The 17,876-nt window shown below is 43.5% G+C and overlaps 1 protein-coding gene across 1 annotated transcript in view; it reads right to left on the bottom strand.

The window, feature by feature from the left end:
- LOC124805173 (ionotropic receptor 93a) overlaps positions 1-17,876 on the bottom strand; it is a 186,827-nt gene that overhangs the window by 94,044 nt on the left and 74,907 nt on the right. The window contains exon 6 of the mRNA XM_047265659.1: positions 15,822-16,012. Within this exon, the coding sequence (XP_047121615.1) occupies positions 15,822-16,012 (191 nt within the window). The remainder of the gene's footprint in view (positions 1-15,821; positions 16,013-17,876) is intronic.

Below are 17,876 nucleotides of genomic sequence, written 5' to 3'. Positions count from 1 at the left end.
TGGTCTCCGCGCTTATAGTCCATGCTGCTGCAAACGTCGTCGAACTGTTCGTGCAGATGGTTGTTGTCTTGCAAACTTCCCCGTCTGTTGACTCAGGGATCGAGGCGTGGCTGCACGACCCGTTACAGCCACGCGGATAAAATGCCTGTCATCTCGACTGTTGGTGACACGAGGCCGTTGGGATCCAGCACGGGGTTCCGTATTACCCTCCTGAACCGACAGACTCCATATTCTGCTAACCGTCATTCGAACTCGACCAACGCGAGCAGCATTGTCGCGATACGATAAACCGCAATCGCGATAGGCCACAATCCGTCCTTTATCAAAGTCGGAAACGTGATGGTACGCATTTCTCCTCCTTACACGAGGCATCACAACAACGTTTCACCAGCCAACGCCGGTCAACTGCTGTTTCTGTATGAGAAATCGGTTGGATACTTTCCTCATGTCAGCACGTTGTAGGTGTCGCTGCCGGTGCCAACCATGCGTGAATGCTCTGAAAATCTAATCATTTGCATACCACAGCATCTTTTTCCTATCGGTTAAATTTCGCGTCTGTAGCACGTCATCTTCGTGGTGTAGCAATTTTAATGGCCAGTAGTGTAATATAATGTTCCTTCCTTTTTCAAGGAGAAACTTTCTACTGATTCCTCATCGTGGTCTTGAAAAGCTGCATTTTCTATTGTTTCGCACCGCCATTGCAATAAGATGTTCCAACTGCTATTGAGATAAATTTCTTCAAAAGTTTTCAGTTTATTTCTCTCTGCAGTTTCTTTGAAACTAAGTATTCTCTGTTGTTTAGAACCATCTGCCAATTATTTTGACTGGAAGGAAAGTTTTAAACAAACTTGATATTAGTAGGGTTGAGTGATGTTTAGAATTTGCACTCGCGGCCGCTTCCATTTTGTCGAATTCTTCATCTAGTATCTCGTATTTCTGTTGTGCTGGTTTCCACCTTTCTAGCGATTAAAATGCTCCGCTGAGTTATCTGCGCCACTGGTTCGCTTCAGACAAAGTAATTGTATTTTATACAAGAAACTTACTTGTATTCCTGATCCGAATGAAAGCAGGCGTATTTTTGTTAGAATGCTTTATCCGTATATAGAAGTGTCATATTGAGACGAAAGAATTATACCTTATCAAACAGTTTCATCAAAAGAGTGAGTTTCATTTCGGTGTTTCGGCTACTTCTTTTAAAATTCGTTAGATTAAAACCTCTGTACTTTTAACCTTTCTATGAGACTTAGGTGACGCGGGAATGCGAAAATTTCACATGCAGTCATCATGAGCGGTGAGTTTCGGTTCGTATAAACTGAAGTCGGAGGTGTCATTCTCTACTGCCATTACTAGAGGATGTTAGTAAGAGTTCAGACATACTATAGGGTCAGAGTCTTTTCAGCGAAATTACAAGCGAGCTGATGTTTGGGCACATGGGATCCTGATTGAAATACTTGGGAGGGAGTTTCCAGCTGTGTTCGACGTCAACCTGCAGTAGCCACTCAGAGGTAGCAGGTGGCAGCACTAGCAGTGGAGGATATATGAAGCGTGCCGGGGGGAAGCAGAAACGGAGCGATTTATCTGACGTCCGAAAGAGGTTAATCATTGGATTTCAGGCGAAGAGTGGAAGCATTTCCGAAACGGCTAAGATTGTAAACTGTTCGCATGCTGGCGTGTTAAAGTGTGCCGTACACGGCGAAATGGCGCTATCTAAAACTGGCGCCGAGGCAAGTTATGGTGCACCACAGGCCGTAGACGACAAGGGTGAACGACGGCTGCAGAGATGTGTACAGGCGGATACATGTGCAAGTGTTGAGAAACTGACTGCCTAGATGAACCAAGGGTCTTCCAAAAGCGACTGCTCATTGAACGTTGCTTTGCATGGGCCTGCACAGAAGGCGTGTGGTCAATTTAGCCCATGCTGACTGCGGTTCATCGGTGACGAAGTCTGGAATTTGCGCGCCAGTAACGCAACTGGACGTCCACTGAGTGGTGACAGGTGGTTTTTTCAGATGAACCACGTTTTGTGCTCCATCGGCCAGATGGCGGTTGGCATGTAGGGCGTGAAACATTTGACAGCAAACACGTTGCATGCCTTATGGTCTGGAAGAATGTTTTCGTGGCATTCTCTAGATAATCTTGTCATTATGGAAGGCACAATGGATCAACACAAGTATGTATCCATCCTTGGAACCATGTGCACCTCTACATAAAGTTTGTTTTTCCTCGGTACGATGGGATCTACGATCAGGACAGTGCAAAGTGTCACACAGCTCGCAGTGTACATGCGTGAATCAAAGAGCACCAGGATGAGGTTAGCCGCTCGGGATTAGCCGAGCGGTCTCAGACGCTGCAGTCATGGACTGTGCGGCTGGTCCCGGCGGAGGTTCGAGTCCTCCCTTGGGCATGAGTGTGTGTGTTTGCCCTTAGGATAATTTAGTAGTGTTTAAGCTTAGGGATTGATGACCTTAGCAGTTAAGTCCCATAAGGTTTCACACACAGGATGAGGTTACAGTACTTCCCTGGCTACCGAACTCCCTGGACTGAAACCCAATCCAGGACATGTGGGACCTCGATCAGGCTGTTCGCATCATGTATCCTCAGCCGAAGAACCTAGCGCAGCTGGCAACGGCTTTGGAGTCGACATGGATCCATTAACCTGTCGGTACCCCCCAGAACGTCCCTAGCTCTCTTGTTCAACATCTCGCAGCAGTCCGCACGGCAAAAGGTGATTATATAGGCTTTTGATGAGTGGTCATCATGTGACTGGAGAGTGTGCACTGAACTGAACAACCCTACACTGAGCTTTACGTCGTCAACATATCATTAAACTTAATTTTCCTTCATTCTTATTACATCCATAGCTTGCGCGGTTATCCTTTATGATTTTGTTCCATTTTTCTTTTAATCTACAACTATATGTCATAATCTACTTGCTCCATACCCGAATAGCATAATCTTAAAAATTACCAAACATTTCGCGGAATAATTTATCCTCAAAGGAAACAGACATTTTAACAAGCAAGAAATATGTCTACGGGTGTGCGCTGTTGAAAATAAGAAGAGCTGACACCATGCATGCAATGTGCGAAGACACTATGACCATTGTCCACTGTGAGACTGATTGCCCCATCCTGGCATTACCAGGACCTGATACGTTATGGAAAGCATGGAAGAGGAGCACAGACGGATGAGGAATCATTCTGGCGACGTACTGAGGTCAAATGAAGAACTCAGCGAACATAAGCAACTTTGACAATGGGTAGAGCGTTGTGGACCAATACCTGGGAATGAGCGGCTCAGAAATGAAGAAAGTGATCGACTGTTTTCGCTGTACCGTCGTGAGCGTCTGTATAAAGTGGTTGAAGGGCGGTGAATCTAAGGGTAGGCGACAAGGTGCAGCATGTCCACGCCTCATTTCAGAGGGTAGAGGTTGGCGACTTGCCCAATCTTAAAGCAGGATAGGTGGCCATCTGTGCCAGATTTGGCGACAGGGTTCAATGCTGAGGCAGGCACAACTGTTTCGCAGAGTTGCTCAGCGCACATTGTTGAGCATGGGGCTTTGTAGCAGACAACTCATAAGTGTCCCCATGTTGACCCAGCGAGATCGTCAGATAAGCGTGAATTGGCCACACGATCATCGAGATTGGACCGTGGATCATTGAAAATGTGTCGCCTCGTCAATCAATCACTTTCCTTGTTATATCAGTTCGATCGTCATGTCCCAGTGAAACGTTCAAAAAATTACATATGCCTTTTCCATTCAGTTCTAGGTTGATTATGTAATTAGAGGGAGATAATGGTGTGGATACCTTGGGTAATTCTTTTATTTACAGTATTTTTAACGACAGTGACTGGACGTACTGCGCTCTTTCTACATTCGTTTCATTTCATTTAATGTGGTACTGGGATGGCTTGTTTTCAGGGCAATTTTTGTGTGCGTGGGAAAGCACAGCGTGTTGGATTTGAGACAGATTGGTCAGAAAATGCTACGAAAAAAGTTGTTCTTTGCCGTCAGCGCAGCCTGGAGCCTCAGGTTGGACGCCAGGGCCGAAACAAGAGTTGCTGGCTATTGTGTATTGGCAACCTGGTACCTGCCCAGTGGCCAAACTGCGACCGTGGCGCCACGCTAGCAGCAGGAGAACGCCAGTCTGTCATATTTTAGTGAGAATTTTTTGTACTTTCTGAAAGAAACACGGCTTTCAGTTAATAGTGGCGTGGCCTCATGAGCTCCTTTCGATATTCAGAGGACCTCTGATGTGAAGATAGTGCTGGACACAAAAACACACCGTTATTAAATTAGTCACTGACGTCACGATGACGAAGCTACGGCGATAGCTTTTTTAGAAGTGGGAAAGGCGTTTTGGTCTGGAGTTGTGGCAACAGCAACATGCTCTCTGCTCCTCTACAGGAGAGTCAAACTCATGACAGCGGCGTACACCATGGCCGTCCGTGCATAAGTACAGGGAGCTTAAGCAGTAGCATTGGTGTGATAGGGCATTTCTTGATCCACACTCGCAGACATCTGTACGATCTCCTGTCTCAGGTCGACCATTGCTGTATTAATTGTTTGAAATTATTGATTAACCAGTATGTTTACGTGACTGTTTTGTTTAGGGTAAACGAATTTGAGATTCTTGTCCTGACTGATATGAGCATTAGGAGGGCATAATTTTATCATTCATCGAGTAACTCTGCGAATAGATACCTATACACCAACTAGAATTTATATAATATAGAGTTTGTAAACAATTCCACAGTCTTTCATAATCTGTCGATACGAAAATGTTTGTTGAATAAATTAACCGAAAGAATGTTTCCGTTTCATATCTTCCATTCAAATTAAAACATTGTTTGTGAACATCTCCACTTTAGAATTTACAGCTACTGTCTTTAAAAATCGCGTTATTCGTTAAAGTTGAGTACATTAAAATTTATAGCATAAGCTGTAAAGGCATGGCTGGTTCACAATTAGTTTTCTCGGCGTGAGTAACTTTATACACAGGGACTTTCACATCGATACATCATCATCCAGGTGCACAGCTGCTCGAAACATGCACTGTGCTACGGACGCAAGCAGGTGGGGGCAGTGTAATGCAATGATAGACAATCATCTGGGTTTCCAGGAGACTGGAAGGCATCTTGATAGCTGTGAATATTATTGCAGACCACATGCATCTCGTCAAGTTTCATGACTTCCCCTAAGGCAGTGGCACGTTTAAGCAGGCTAACGATCTACGAGGGTTATTCCAAAAGTAAGGTCCGATTGATTGCCAAATTGAAACCACAGTGAACATCAGAAATGTTTTACTTGTAACAATTAGCTACACCTTTCAGCTACTTCTCTACGTAGTCGCCGTTCTAACTTAGACTTTTGTCATAGCGTTGTACCAACTTTTCAATAGCCTCATCATAGAAGGCAGCCGCCAGTGCTTTCCGCCAATTCTCCACGCTGGCCTACACCTCGTTGTCTGTGTCAAAATGTTGTCGTCAAAGACAGCGGTTCATGTGACCAGAGATGAAACTCAGAGGGAGACAATTGCGGACTGTATTGTGGGTAATCTAACATTTCCATTTGAAAACGATGCAGGAGCATCTTCATTGCCCCTGCAGAATGCGGCTGAGAATTGTCGTGAAGACGAAACAGCACGACAGTTATGTAATGTTGGCTGCATAGCTTCAGGCGAAATTTCTCACCAGGCCCTCGTACTTGGCGGCAGACACTATTTTCTAGACATCTTTACGCACTCACTGCGAGCTCAGAAATGAGAAGAGCGACGTGATGCTATACTAGAGACACTACCCAACACATCTGTGCAAAGCTTTATCGGATTTTCATAGTCGTTTCCATTTCGCGACCGATCGGACCTTACTTTTGGAATAACCCTCGTATCTTACAACGCTAGAACCGTTTGAGGAGCATACTGTCAACTAATGTAGATGTCTTAGCCACCTAATTCGCCTGATCTGGATCCAATGGGACACTTGAGGGACTCTATTGGGTTCCAGTTTGTGTCCACAAGTCATCCACTAAACATCCAACTGAAATTCGCAGGATTTGAAGGACCTGTCCGTAGACGTCTGCAGCCAAGTTCCTCCTGAAACCTACAGAGGACTTATCGAATGCACTCCACGTGGCATCTCTGCTATACTGAGTTCCAAAGGTGGACCAGCGCGTTATTAAGCAGATGGTCATACTGGTTTGGCTGATGTATCTTATTTCAACTTTGAAGGCCTAATTTATACATAAAAGGAGAACAAACACAGACATTGTTGTGGGAAACAAGAACTGGTCCACTGACTTTCAACTTGTGCCCGCTTCCAGAGTGTCATTTTCTATACAGTGTCGTGCTGGAGCCGTGAGAGAACGGACATGTGATTTCCCCTAGCGTCGCCGCGCCCGAGCTGGTCGCAAGCACCGACGGTGTTTTAGGGAGTTAACGGCAGCAAGTGGAACAAGCAATACCTTCCGGAGGCCAGCGCCGCCGTGGTGCTGGGAACGGTAGCGATGGAAAAGTCTGTGGCGCGTCGCCACAGCCCAGATTGGTGCGACAACAAGGTGACGGTAAGAGAACATTTATGCTGCTGGTACCTTATAGCTCGATACTGGCGTAGCGTATATCACTGCTATAATCCGTTCACCATAAGAATAGACCTGATGCAAACATTGCAGTGTGTATTGTTCCGCGTTTGCTGGAACCTCATTGGATTTCACTTTCACGTGGGATTGCAGCCAAGCTGTCTCCAGTACTGTCAAGGACGCTAATAAGGGTACGTTTAGTGGTGTGCGTCACGCACATCGACTTAGCGATAATACGGGACAACAGCTTTACCGGCGCATTTAACTTGGACAGCACTGGCGGTCAGCTGGTACAGCTAGCCTGCAGTGATGTGGCCAGCTGCAGTTCACACGTAAAAAGAGACGAGCAGAGGAGCTATACAGCTTCGAATGTCATTTAATTTTTAATCAGAATGAAATAATAAACTGCAAAAAATGAAATGATCGTATGGCATTGTTGGCAAATCCCCCACAATACGCTCCTTAGACGACTAGACGAAAGCTGCAACAGGTTATCCTTTTTAGCTAAATTTCTATTGTAATTAAGAACAAGAATGATGAAAATTCCTGACTTAACCACAGGGTAATTTTTCTGCATAAGCTGTTTGTAGCGTAAGAGAGTACTGTAGGATTTCACTGTATAGTTAAATATTGAAGCCACTGAAGGTATTACTTACAGTCAGTCGTAATCTCTTAGCTCTTTCCTTATCCTAATCCGAGAAATACATTTCAGTTCTGGAAGTGTCACCTGCTACGATGATAACGAGCCTATCAACAACAAAATCCACGAAGCCAACCGGGCGCAGCAGTTTCTCTGCTTCACTAATGACGAGCCTTTCTGTATCCCTCCAGAGTTCGGCAGTGACATGTGAAAAAGCTGCGTGCATTAGTGCCAGTACGTTTGGCAGCTTAGCAGTCTTGTTACTTCTCGGGCCAAATCCCGCACCATGGCTCCATATCAGTTCTGTTGGATTCATATTGTGATGGTACAGTAGCAAATGTAAAAATGCAGCATTTGTATGATGTGATCGATGCTGTGAAGATGACTGTTTTTCATCTTTCTACGATACTTACCTACCTTTGTGGTATAAAACGATGGACACAGTCCAAAATCAAATTAATTTTTCTTAATTTAAATAACTTTTTTGAACAGTTTTCCATAAAACGGCAATAATTAAGACTTTGTATTTGAAATGGGAACAGGAATTTCGCGTCCAATATGTAACTAGAAACAAGAATACGTGCCTTATTCACAAAAATATGATGATGAGTTTCATAATTACGACATGTGGATATTTCAAATTGAACGAGACAAAAAAATGGTACTGGAGAGGTTTGAATCTACGTACGAATAACGGCATTTAGTTCACACCCCATCACTATGCGGACTGCGCTTCAGGCTCAATGTGGATTTGTTTATCAGCTTCATTATATACAACGCTGGGAAAACCTCAAAGCCGATTACCTACGTTAATTTTTGAAAAATATTAAGAACAGCCTATTTCTCATCACTTTTTAACCGTGTTCCACGCTCGTGATTCAATACAGAACAGAAAGCAGTCTCAGGCATTTTTATACTACGAATTAACAGCGCCACAATCGGATCACAACGCTGCAAAGACTGTGACTGTACACGGTTTCTGAAATAAAAACTACGTAGCTAAAGCGTGATTAAGAAAAACGTTGATGGCTGTTAATATATTTTTAAGTTTCATTTAACGTAACTTAATAATAAGATAACGAATACATAAGTACGACCTACTTCCAAGAGCATAGCAACACCGGTGTACGCGTGATACGGCTTCTGACCAATCATCACTTTTTTGTTTGTTTACATCAGGTTCATTCTTATGATGAACGGCTATAGCCGGTAGCGTTGTCACGTTTACGCTGCAGTTTCGCTGCTCGCTGCCCACGAGAAGTAATTACCCTGCAGCTGTTTGCATATCGAGCAGAGTGCCTAACTGTGTCGAACGCAGCACTACGAGGTGCATTCAAGTTCTAAGGCCTCCGATTTTTTTTCTAATTAACTACTCACCCGAAATCGATGAAACTGGCGTTACTTCTCGACGTAATCGCCCTGCAGACGTACACATTTTTCACAACGCTGACGCCATGATTCCATGGCAGCGGCGAAGGCTTCTTTAGGAGAGACCACTGGAAAATCGCTGAGGCAATAGCAGCACGGCTGGTGAATGTGCGGCCACGGAGAGTGTCTTTCATTGTTGGAAAAAGCCAAAAGTCACTAGGAGTTAGGTCAGGTGAGTAGGGAGCATGAGGAATCACTTCAAAGCTGTTATCACGAAGAAACTGTTGCGTAACGTTAGCTCGACGTGCGGGTGCGTTGTCTTGGTGAAACAGCACACGCGCAGCCATTCCCGGACGTTTTTGTTGCAGTGCAGGAAGGAATTTGTTCTTCAAAACATTTTCGTAGGATGCACCTGTTACCGTAGTGGAACGCAATGGGTAAGGATTACACCCTCGCTGTCCCAGAACATGGACACCATCATTTTTTCAGCACTGGCGGTTACCCGAAATTTTTTTGGTGGCGGTGAATCTGTGTGCTTCCATTGAGCTGACTGGTGCTTTGTTCCTGGATTGAAAAATGGCATCCACGTCTCATCCATTGTTACAACCGACGAAAAGAAAGTCCCATTCATGCTGTCGTTGCGCGTCAACATTGCTTGGCAACATGCCACAAGGGCAGCCATGTGGTCGTCCGTCAGCATTCGTGGCACCCACCTGGATGACACTTTTCGCATTTTCAGGTCGTCATGCGGGATTGTGTGCACAGAACCCACAGAAATGCGAACTCTGGAGGCGATCTGTTCAACAGTCATTCGTCGATCCCCCAAAACAATTCTCTCCACTTTCTCGATCAAGTCGTCAGACCGGCTTGTGCGAGCCCGAGGTTGTTTCGGTTTGTTGTCACACGATGTTCTGCCTTCATTAAACTGTCGCACCCACGAACGCACTTTCGACACATCCATAACTCCATCTCCACATGTCTCCTTCAACTGTCGATGAATTTCAATCGGTTTCACACTACGCAAATTCAGAAAACGAATGATTGCACGCTGTTCAAGTAAGGAAAACGTCGCCATTTTAAGGATTTAAAACAGTTCTCATTCTCGCCGCTGGCGGTAAAATTCCATCTGCCGTAAAGTGCTGCCATCTCTGGGACATATTGACAATGAACGCGGCCTCATTTTAAAACAATGCGCATGTTTCTATTTCTTTCCAATCCGGAGAAAAAAAATTGGAGGCCTCAGAACTTGAATGCACCTCGTACTGGAGTGACCTTGGAGCAGCCGCTTGTGGCTCTAGTTGCAGAACATATGGCAATGTTCGCAGAGCGAAACATAAGTCAGCTTTATATCATCGCCTGGTGAGGACCGTAGGTGGGTGAGCGGGCTTGATTCATCATCGCCGGGCCATGCCGGCAATCAGCGAGCAGCGAGGTGGTAGCACAAACACACCCGAAGGGCGGGCTGCGCCCGAAGGTGTAGCTAGACTCTGCGAGGAGACGAACGAGCGAGTTCTGAGCAGTGCGGAGAGCGAGGGCCTCGAGCACTCGGAGTACTGCAGCTCAGTCAGCTGGACGTCACTACTGTTCGTACGGGGTGTGGTAGCTGTGTGGACACAATGCAGATGGTTCTTTCTTCCGCCGGACGGACATCGATCCCAGTCGAGGTGAAAAAAGAGGTTTCTTCATATCAAGAGGAGCAATACCTTGTAAGTAGGCTCTCTAGGTTTTTATGTTGGTAACGTCACGTAGCGCTCTGTATGAAAATCACTGACTTATTTCAGCTGGCAATATTGGCGGTCGCTGTATTGCAGTAGTTCGAGTAACGAAGATTTTTGTGAGGTAAGTGATTCATGAAAGGTATAGGTTATTGTTAGTCGCGGCCATTCTTTTGCAGGGATTATTGAAAGTCAGATTGCGTTGCGCTAAAAATATTGTGTGTCAGTTTAGTGATGATCAGAATAATTAAAGAGAGAAATGTTTGAGTACGTTCAGTTTTGCTCAGCTGTTTGAAAATCAAATAACGTAAGGGGTTTACCAGCACTGTAATTCGTAAATTTCTTTCAGGGGACGTTTCAACCTGAGTGTTTTTGCAGCTGATGGTTGCACGATGGCCGTTTTATGGTTGACACCGTGTACTGTGTGTATGTGAGTGGTGAACTCAGGTGTTTTTGTTAGCAACAAATTCTGCACAATTTCCATGCTCGTCATATGATAAGTTGTGGTTTCTTATTGATGGCACAAAGAAGTGCAGCCGTCTGCTTGTTATCTACATGCTGAGAGCATGATTAATTGTACAACTCCTAAAGTGTTTTGTTTAAATTACACTTGAATGTGACATCTCAAATACGTCTTGTTAGTTGTTCTATGTGAACAATTAGTTGTTTTTATTATCGTATAATACTTTATTAACCCCCTCCATGAACCATGGACCTTGCCGTTGGTGGGGAGGCTTGCGTGCCTCAGCGATACAGATGGCCGTACCGTAGGTGCAACCACATCGGAGGGGTATCTGTTGAGAAGCCAGACAAACGTGTGGTTCCTGAAGAGGGGCAGCAGCCTTTTCAGTAGTTGCAGGGGCAACAGTCTGGATGATTGACTGATCTGGCCTTGTAACACTAACCAAAATGGCCTTGCTGTTCTGGTACTGCGAACGGCTGAAAGCAAGGGGAAACTACAGCTGTAATTTTTCCCGAGGGCATGCAGCTTTACTGTCTGGTTAAAGGATGATGGCGTCCTCTTGGGTAAAATATTCCGGAGGTAAAATAGTCCACCATTCGGATCTCCGGGCGGGGACCATTCAGGAGGACGTCGTTACCAGGAGAAAGAAAACTGGCGTTCTACGGATCGGAGCGTGGAATGTCAGATCCCTTAATCGAGCAGGTAGGTTAGAAAATTTAAAAAGGGAAATGGATAGGTTAAAGTTAGATATACTGGGAATTAGCGAAGTTTGGTGGCAGGAGGAACAAGACTTTTGGTCAGGTGAATACAGGGTTATAAATACAAAATCAATAGGGGTAATGCAGGAGTAGGTTTAATAATGAATAAAAAGATAGGAGTGCGGGTAAGCTTCTACAAACAGCATAGTGAACGTCTTATTGTGGCCAAGATAGACACGAAGCCCATGCCTACTACAGTAGTACAAGTTTATATGCCAACTAGCTCTGCAGATGATGAAGAAATTGATGAAATGTATGATGAAATAAAAGAAATTATTCAAGTAGTGAAGGGAGACGAAAATTTAATAGTCATGGGTGACTGGAATTCGAGAGTAGGAAAAGGGAGATAAGGAAACATAGTAGGTGAATATGGATTGGGAGTAAGAAATGAAAGAGGAAGCCGTCTGGTAGAATTTTGCACAGAGCATAACTTAATCATAGCTAACACTTGGTTCAAGAATCATAAAAGAAGGTTGTATACATAGAAGAATCCTGGAGATACTAAAAGGTATCAGTTAGATTATATAATAGTAAGACAGAGATTTAGAAACCAGGTTTTAAATTGTAAGACATTTCCAGGGGCAGATGTGGACTCTGACAATTGACAGGAATGGGGGAAAGAAATGCAGTAGAAGAAGAATGGGTAACTCTGAGGGATGAAGAAGTGAAGGCAGCAGAGGATCAAGTAGGTAAAAAAACGAGGGCTAGTAGAAATCCTTGGGTAACAGAAGAAATATTGAATTTAATTGATGAAAGGAGAAAATATAAAAATGCAGTAAATGAAGCAGGCAAAAAGGAATACAAACGTCTCAAAAATGAGATCGACAGGAAGTGCAAATTGCCTAAGCAGGGATGGCTAGAGGACAAATGTAAGGATGTAGAAGCTTATCTCACTATGGGTAGGATAGATACTGCCTACAGGAAAATTAGAGACCTTTGGAGAGAAGAGAACCAGTTGTATGAATATCAAGAGCTCAGACGGAAATCCAGTTCTAAGCAAAGAAGGGAAAGCAGAAAGGTGGAAGGAGTATATAGAGGGTCTATACAAGGGCGATGGACTTGAGGACCATATTATGGAAATGGAAGAGGATGTATATGAAGATGAAATGGGAGATACGATACTGCGTGAAGAGTTTGACAGAGCACTGAAAGACCTGAGTCGAAACAAGGCCCCGGGGGTAGACAACATTCCATTAGAACTACTGACGGCCTTGGGAGAGCCAGTCCTGACAAAACTCTACCATCTGGTGAGCAAGATGTATGAGATAGGCGAAATACCCACAGACTTCAAGAAGAATATAATAATTCCAATTCCAAAGAAATCAGGTGTTGACAGATGTGAAAATTACCGAACTATCAATTTAATAAGTCACAGCTGCAAAATACTAACACGAATTCTTTACAGACGAATGGAAAAACTAGTAGAAGCCGACCTCGGGGAAGATCAGTTTGGATTCTGTAGAAATGCTGGAACACGTGAGGCAATACTGACCTTACGACTTATCTTAGAAGAAACATTAAGGAAAGGCAAGCCTACGTTTCTAGCATTTGTAGGCTTAGAGAAAGCTTTTGACAACGTTGACTGGAATAATCTCTTTCAAATTCTAAAGGTTAAAGGGGTAAAATACAGGGAGTGAAAAGCTATTTACAATTTGTACAGAATCCAGATGGCAGTTATGAGAGTCGAGGGACGTGAAAGGGAAACAGCGGTTGGGAAGGGAGTGAGACAGGATTGTAGCATCTCCTCGATGTTATTCAATCTGTATATTCAGCAAGCAGTAAAGGAAACAAATATTAAAATCCATGGAGAAGAAATAAAAACTTTGAGGTTCGCCGATGACATTGTAATTCCGTCAGAGACAGCAAAGGACTTGGAAGAGCAGTTGAACGGAAGGGACAGTGTCTTGAAAGGAGGATATAAGATGAACATCAACAAAAGCAAAACGAGGATAACGGAATGTAGTCGAACTAAGTCGGGTGATACTGAGGGAATTAGATTAGGAAATGAGACACTTAAAGTAGTAAAGGAATTTTGCTATTTGGGGAGCAAAATAACTGATGATGGTCGAAGTAGAGAGGATATAAAATGTAGACCTGCAATTGCAAGGAAAGCGTTTCTGAAGAAGAGAAATTCGTTAACATCGAGTATAGATTTAAGTGTCAGGAAGTCATTTCTGAAAGTATTTGTATGGAGTGTAGCCGTGTATGGAAGTGAAACATGGGCGAAAAATGGTTTGGACAAGAAGAGAATAGAAGCTTTCGAAATGTGGTGCTACAGAAGAATGCTGAAGATTATATGGGTAGTTCACATAACTAATGAGGAGGTATTGAATAGAATTGGGGAGAAGAGGAGTTTGTGGCACAACCTGACAAGAAGAAGGGACCAGTTGGTAGGTCATGTTCTGAGGCATCAAGGGATCACAAATTTAGCATTGGAGGGCAGCGTGGAGGGTAAAAATCGTAGAGGGAGACCTAGAGATGAATACACTAAGCAGATTCAGAAGGATGTAGGTTGCAGTAGGTACTGGGAGATGAAGAAGCTTGCACAGGATAGAGTAGCATGGAGAACTGCATCAAACGAGTCTCAGGACTGAAGACCAGAACAACAACAACTTTATTAAAATACATGCGGAGGTAATTTGATAGAGCCTTTTTTATAGTATGTTGTGGTAGCCATCTGGTAGTAGTAGACTAACGCATAGTTCTGTGTTATAATCCTAGTTTGAGAGTTGTTTGCCATCCTACGTTTTACATCTGAAGTTGTCTCAGTTATTATTTCTGTTTGTCGCCGAGGGTGAAGCACTGTAAATCATAAATGTTGAACAGTTAAGTATGGGCAAAGGTATAATTTAATTATTTGAGTCAGTGGAAGACGTTTTGTTGTACAGATTGTGTGGAGCCCTGTATAGTTTCTTTACAATCTACAAAGATATTTATAATGAGGTGTATCTCTATTCCGTTAATGTTAAAACCTACTCTACATTGTACAAAAAACGGTGTAAGAAATAGGTGTCTATGTGAAAGGTGGGTAAACGACTTGAACGCCCTCTGTGTTTGTGTCAAGGAACGCAGAAAGTGAAGATAGATTATTACTCTATAACAGCTCAATTACTCCATCTACAATAGCGTCAAACTGGCTCAGTGGCCCAGTGGTAAAAACCAAAGTAGGTTGATTTTTTCAAAAAAAGAAGACAGCAACCACTAATAGCGGCTGGTTGCTGTCTTCTTCTTTGTAAGAATCAACCTACATTAATTGTACACAGCCACCGTCTCACCATGTCAGCTTTAGACAAAATAGCAAAAAGTCAAAGTTTGGAGGCCCAAATAATCTTATAATTTATATGTTTCACGTACCACTCCCCTTGTAACTGGCTGGTTTAATTAGTTCTAGATCGAAATATGACAACGGCATACCACTTCCAAAAGAAGCGTTTCTAACACTCTGTGATGTTCAGCTCTGTGGTATCCGGTCGGCCGCACTTCAAAATACGCCCGCCGCCAGTTACGCCGTCGCGTTTGCTACTGCCCACCGTCGCGGCACGGGGGTACTGCCTCGAACGATTACGCCGCTGCCCATGAGATACAAGCAACGCTGTCGGGAGCTTCAGCCCGGGTGTTCTTAAGTTCGAATTTTCATTCACTGAGCCCATTTTGTGTCTCTGGCAGTTGATTAACATTTACAGGCTTTCAGTGGCCAGGGCACCACATCTTGTGAATATACATTTTATTGAGGAGTAACAGATTTATAAATCTTTTGTATCTGTAAATATTTCTACTTTCAAATCTACTGTTAGCAACTGACGCTGCAACTTATTTTTACTTTTTGATATCAGATGTGGAATACATTAACATCCAAATCCTCTGCTCATGAAAGCATCCGTTCCTCGCTCCTGTGTCCAAAAAGAACCACACAGTGTGCAAAGGAAGCCATAATAACATCAACCCTCGAGCTGATGACAGCTCTGTCTAGGATTTGTTTAGCTGATTTTCTAAGCAAGAAAAAAATAAGGAAACACAATTGACAACCAAAGAATAGGAGACCTATATTAAGCTACAAGAATGTAACGAAACCCAACTGGAGTAATTAGGGATGAAAACATTCCTGATGACACAAATTGACAGCATGTAACTGTAATGAAGCTGACCTATGCTTTAATAACATTCGCAAGGAATATTCTCCCCGTTATATTTGACAGCGTAGCTATTGATGTAGATTTCGTTTTATACTTTGTGCTGTGAAACATCGCATTTAATGAGTGCAGTTAATATGTTTTTTGGGAGGAAAAGAGCGATTACTCACATAGACGAGGTACTCCATTGCGCTGCCCTTCTGCGCCGCCCAGTGCGCCTTCTTAGTTGATATGTCTTTGAGGTCAGTGATCTGCAGGGTGAAGCGCGACAGCGTCAGGAAAGCTGTGAGGTTGGCCGTGTAGAAGGAGGTCAGCAGTGTGATGAAAATCCACCAAGTGGCGAACAGCAGCCGGGATGAGTCTGCAACAAGGTCACGGGCAGTTCTAGGGGCAACCATCCTAACTTTCCTCCGGTTTGATTACTAAATTAAATGCAGTATCAAACAAGATGCACACTGTCTGATCAGAGGTATCCGGAAACGAGTATATAATGGGCAACTGACTGCTAGCTGTCTCGAGAAGTGGACCCGCCAGCGCAAAAGGTTTTGGGGAGTGGAGTGGAGTGCTGTGTTGCCGGTAGAGAGGCATTAAGAGCAGAAAAGGTCGGTTAGGAGATCTCAGTGACTTCGAAAATTAACTAGTCATTGGACGTCACCTCAGTAACAAAACCGTCAGGGACATTTCAATACTTCAAAACCTAATAATTGGCAACCAATGCTGTACAATCGCAATTAAGTCATGATATGTTCAACTGACTCTTTTATTAGAACATGTTACGCGTTTCGGGATTATACTCATCTTCAGACATCATAAACTTCAACTCCTTCCTAACCAACCTAGCGTACAGCCTTGACAACTCAAAGAAAGTGTCGAATAAAGATGTCTTTATGGAATAACAATTTTCAGTCATAACCACCGATATCAGCAGTTTCTGTAATAAACCTTTTCATATCATCATACTCAAGCTGTTTAATGGTTTTATGTTTTTCAGGTAGATGCATTGGAAATTTTACTCACATTGTTTGCAGGCAAAGTGATAGTGTGCTCATCGTGTCGTCTCGTTTAAATATTTTATCCTCGACAAGTCGAACCTGTGGATCTGGTTTTTAAGAAATCCAAACGAATATTTATTACCACTTTCTACATGGAACTCATAACTGTATTTTCACGGTCAACGAGCCTTCAAACAGCGACGACGCTAAATAGCTACGACGAGCATTTGAAAAGTCCGTGCAAAGTCCGAGAGATGGCACCACCAGCGAGTATCGAGGTCATGTTTACTTAGTAGCATCTTTGGAAAGAACGCACACCAAGTTTCAGCCATATTGGTCTATTTCTTTGTGTTTGGCATTCGTGTGAATCAAGGAAGTCGAATGATTGTCAAAAAATGGCCGAAAAAAAATTTCGTGTGGTGATTAAACATTATGAAAGGCAAAACACATCAGGAGACTAAAGAGAAGCTTGATAAACATTACGGTGATTCTGCACCTTCAATTAGAAAAGTTTATAAATGGTTTCAAAAATTTCGGAGTGGCCATAAGGGCACAAGTGATGCTGAACATTCTGGACGCCTTGGGGAGGTTACGACACCAGAAATCATTGATAAAATCCATGATATGGTGATGGATGACAGAAGAGTTAAGGTGTGTGAGATTGCTAGTGCTGTGGACATCTCAAATGAACGGGTACATAATATTTTGCATAAACATTTTGACATGAGAAAGCTATCCGCAAGATGGGTTCCGCGATTGCTCACACATGACCAAAAACGGAATCGTGGGAAGTGTTGCAAGGATGGTTTGCAGTTGTTCAGGAAGAATCCGCAGGACTTTAAGCATCGTTTTGTCACTGTGGACGAAACATGGATAGATTACTATACTCCCGAAACCAAACAACAATCGAAACAATGGGTTACCAAGGGAGATTCTGCACCAAAAAGGCGAAGACCATTCCTTCGGCCTGAAAGGTTATAGCGTCTGTCTTTTAGGGTTCGCAAGGGATAATCCTCATCGACTATCTGGAAAAGGGTTAAACTATTAGAGGTGCATATTATTCATCGTTATTGGACCGCTTGAAAACTGATCTGCAAGAAAAACGCCGGCGATTGGACCGCAAAAAAATCCTTTTCCATCACAACAATGCGCCTCAGCAGTTGTGGTCGCAAAATTAATGGAAATAAGATTCCAACTCGTTTCACATACCCCCTATTCTCCAGACTTGACTGC

This window comes from Schistocerca piceifrons, chromosome 7 (genome assembly GCF_021461385.2).
Source record: "Schistocerca piceifrons isolate TAMUIC-IGC-003096 chromosome 7, iqSchPice1.1, whole genome shotgun sequence".
In the NCBI taxonomy this organism is placed as follows: Eukaryota; Metazoa; Arthropoda; class Insecta; order Orthoptera; family Acrididae; genus Schistocerca; species Schistocerca piceifrons.
Note: the sequence above shows the minus strand (reverse complement) of the source record. Positions and strands in the feature narration are given on the sequence as shown.